This window comes from Hipposideros armiger, unplaced genomic scaffold (assembly GCF_001890085.2).
Source record: "Hipposideros armiger isolate ML-2016 unplaced genomic scaffold, ASM189008v1 scaffold_2351, whole genome shotgun sequence".
Taxonomy (NCBI): Eukaryota; Metazoa; Chordata; class Mammalia; order Chiroptera; family Hipposideridae; genus Hipposideros; species Hipposideros armiger.
This window is the reverse complement of record NW_017733688.1, coordinates 321-1,678: the sequence shown is the minus strand read 5'-3', so window position 1 is coordinate 1,678 and position 1,358 is coordinate 321. Positions and strand designations below refer to the sequence as shown.

Sequence of the window (1,358 nt, the reverse complement as noted above, 5' to 3'; positions counted from 1 at the left end):
TAATAAATCTTAGCTGCCAACCTGGAAACCTCAGGGTATATAACCCCAAATCCCACCTGAGTGGGGGCTCAGCCTCTGGATGTGAATCCGCTGAGCCAGTGCCGGCACTAATAAAGGTTGCTTCCCACGCCTTGGTGTGCTGTCTCTTTGTCTGGGTTCCCCGCAACATTTTATGCTGTGAACCAGTTGACATATGGTACTATTTCAACAAGAGCCAAAATAAACTGGTCCATAAACCAAGGATCTGAGTCTTTAAAAATTATACTTAATGATTAAATCTCAGTGTTCCCCCTAACCCTGTGATTCTGCGTACTGCTGATTTGGATTTTTTAATAACAGGGAAGAATATTTTAGCCGGGAGCACAATAGTTCCACTGCATGAAAAGCTGAAACGGTATGTCGAAGTCATTTTAACCTCCTCATTGGCTAAGATTGTTGGTGAACCCAAGGACAATATACAATGGACGAAAGAAGCTATAAATGTAAGTTATGACCCAGAAGCCAATTAAGAAAAACCAGCTTGCGGTGCCGGCGGGGCCCCAGCTGCTCCTCGTCTCCGTCTCACACGCTTCCGGACGCCGTGCTCCAGAACCTCTAGGACTTGGGAGAGACAGGAGATGAACCAGGACAGAAAAGGATCAGAAAGAGGAGGGAAAACAGGAAGGGAGTTGTGGATACGCAAGAATTTAACTTAGAAGAGGCTCAGCTGGAGGTCCACCGGTTTGGGATCCCGGGTTACGGAAAAGGAAAGGAGAGAGAGCCCTGGAACCGGAACGCGCCAGCCTGCTGGGTGCTCAGCCGCCCAAAGAGTTCTGTGAATTACAAGGTTTTGCAGGAGCATATTAAAGGGAAAAAAGGCAGCGACGGAAGAAGAAAAGAGAATGGCCCAGGACTCCGATATTTTCAAGAAAAAGAAAAGGAAGGGGCGGGAAGACAGGAAATCCAAACAGAAGCGATCAGCTCCCAGCATTTTGTCAAGTGGGTGGGTTGAACAGGTTGGAAAATTCAAAAATGGGACCTTGATTCTGAGCCAAGTTGATACCAAGAAAACAAATTCTTCCCAAGTGGCTAAATGAAGTGCTTTGTAAAGCAAAGAAAAGAATGGGAAAGTGCCTTTACCGAAACTGGACCCCTGCAAGATTTCCAGATTATTGTTATTTATTTCATATTTCATAGACTGCTTTTTTATTTTAGGGGAAAAATATCAAATAGAAATGATAAAATTCCTGGTTGCCAAAGCGCCTGCTTCATGGTGATAACCGTGTAGGGCCAACTGCAGTGTGACTAGTAAGTAAATCTACCAAAAAGAATGTTTAACATTCTCCAGCAGGGGTCAGGCTGGTTTCACGTTCACCGGT

General features: G+C 45.1%; 1 protein-coding gene across 1 annotated transcript in view; it reads left to right on the top strand.

Annotated features, from left to right (window-relative positions):
• Positions 1-1,076, top strand: part of FSAF1 (40S small subunit processome assembly factor 1) — a 13,863-nt gene extending 12,787 nt beyond the window's left edge. Inside the window, 5 exon segments of the mRNA XM_019634954.1 lie at positions 520-589; positions 632-751; positions 754-803; positions 805-844; positions 846-1,076. Of these exon segments, the coding sequence (XP_019490499.1) occupies positions 520-589; positions 632-751; positions 754-803; positions 805-844; positions 846-1,076 (511 nt within the window).
• The last annotated feature ends 282 nt before the right edge of the window (positions 1,077-1,358 follow it).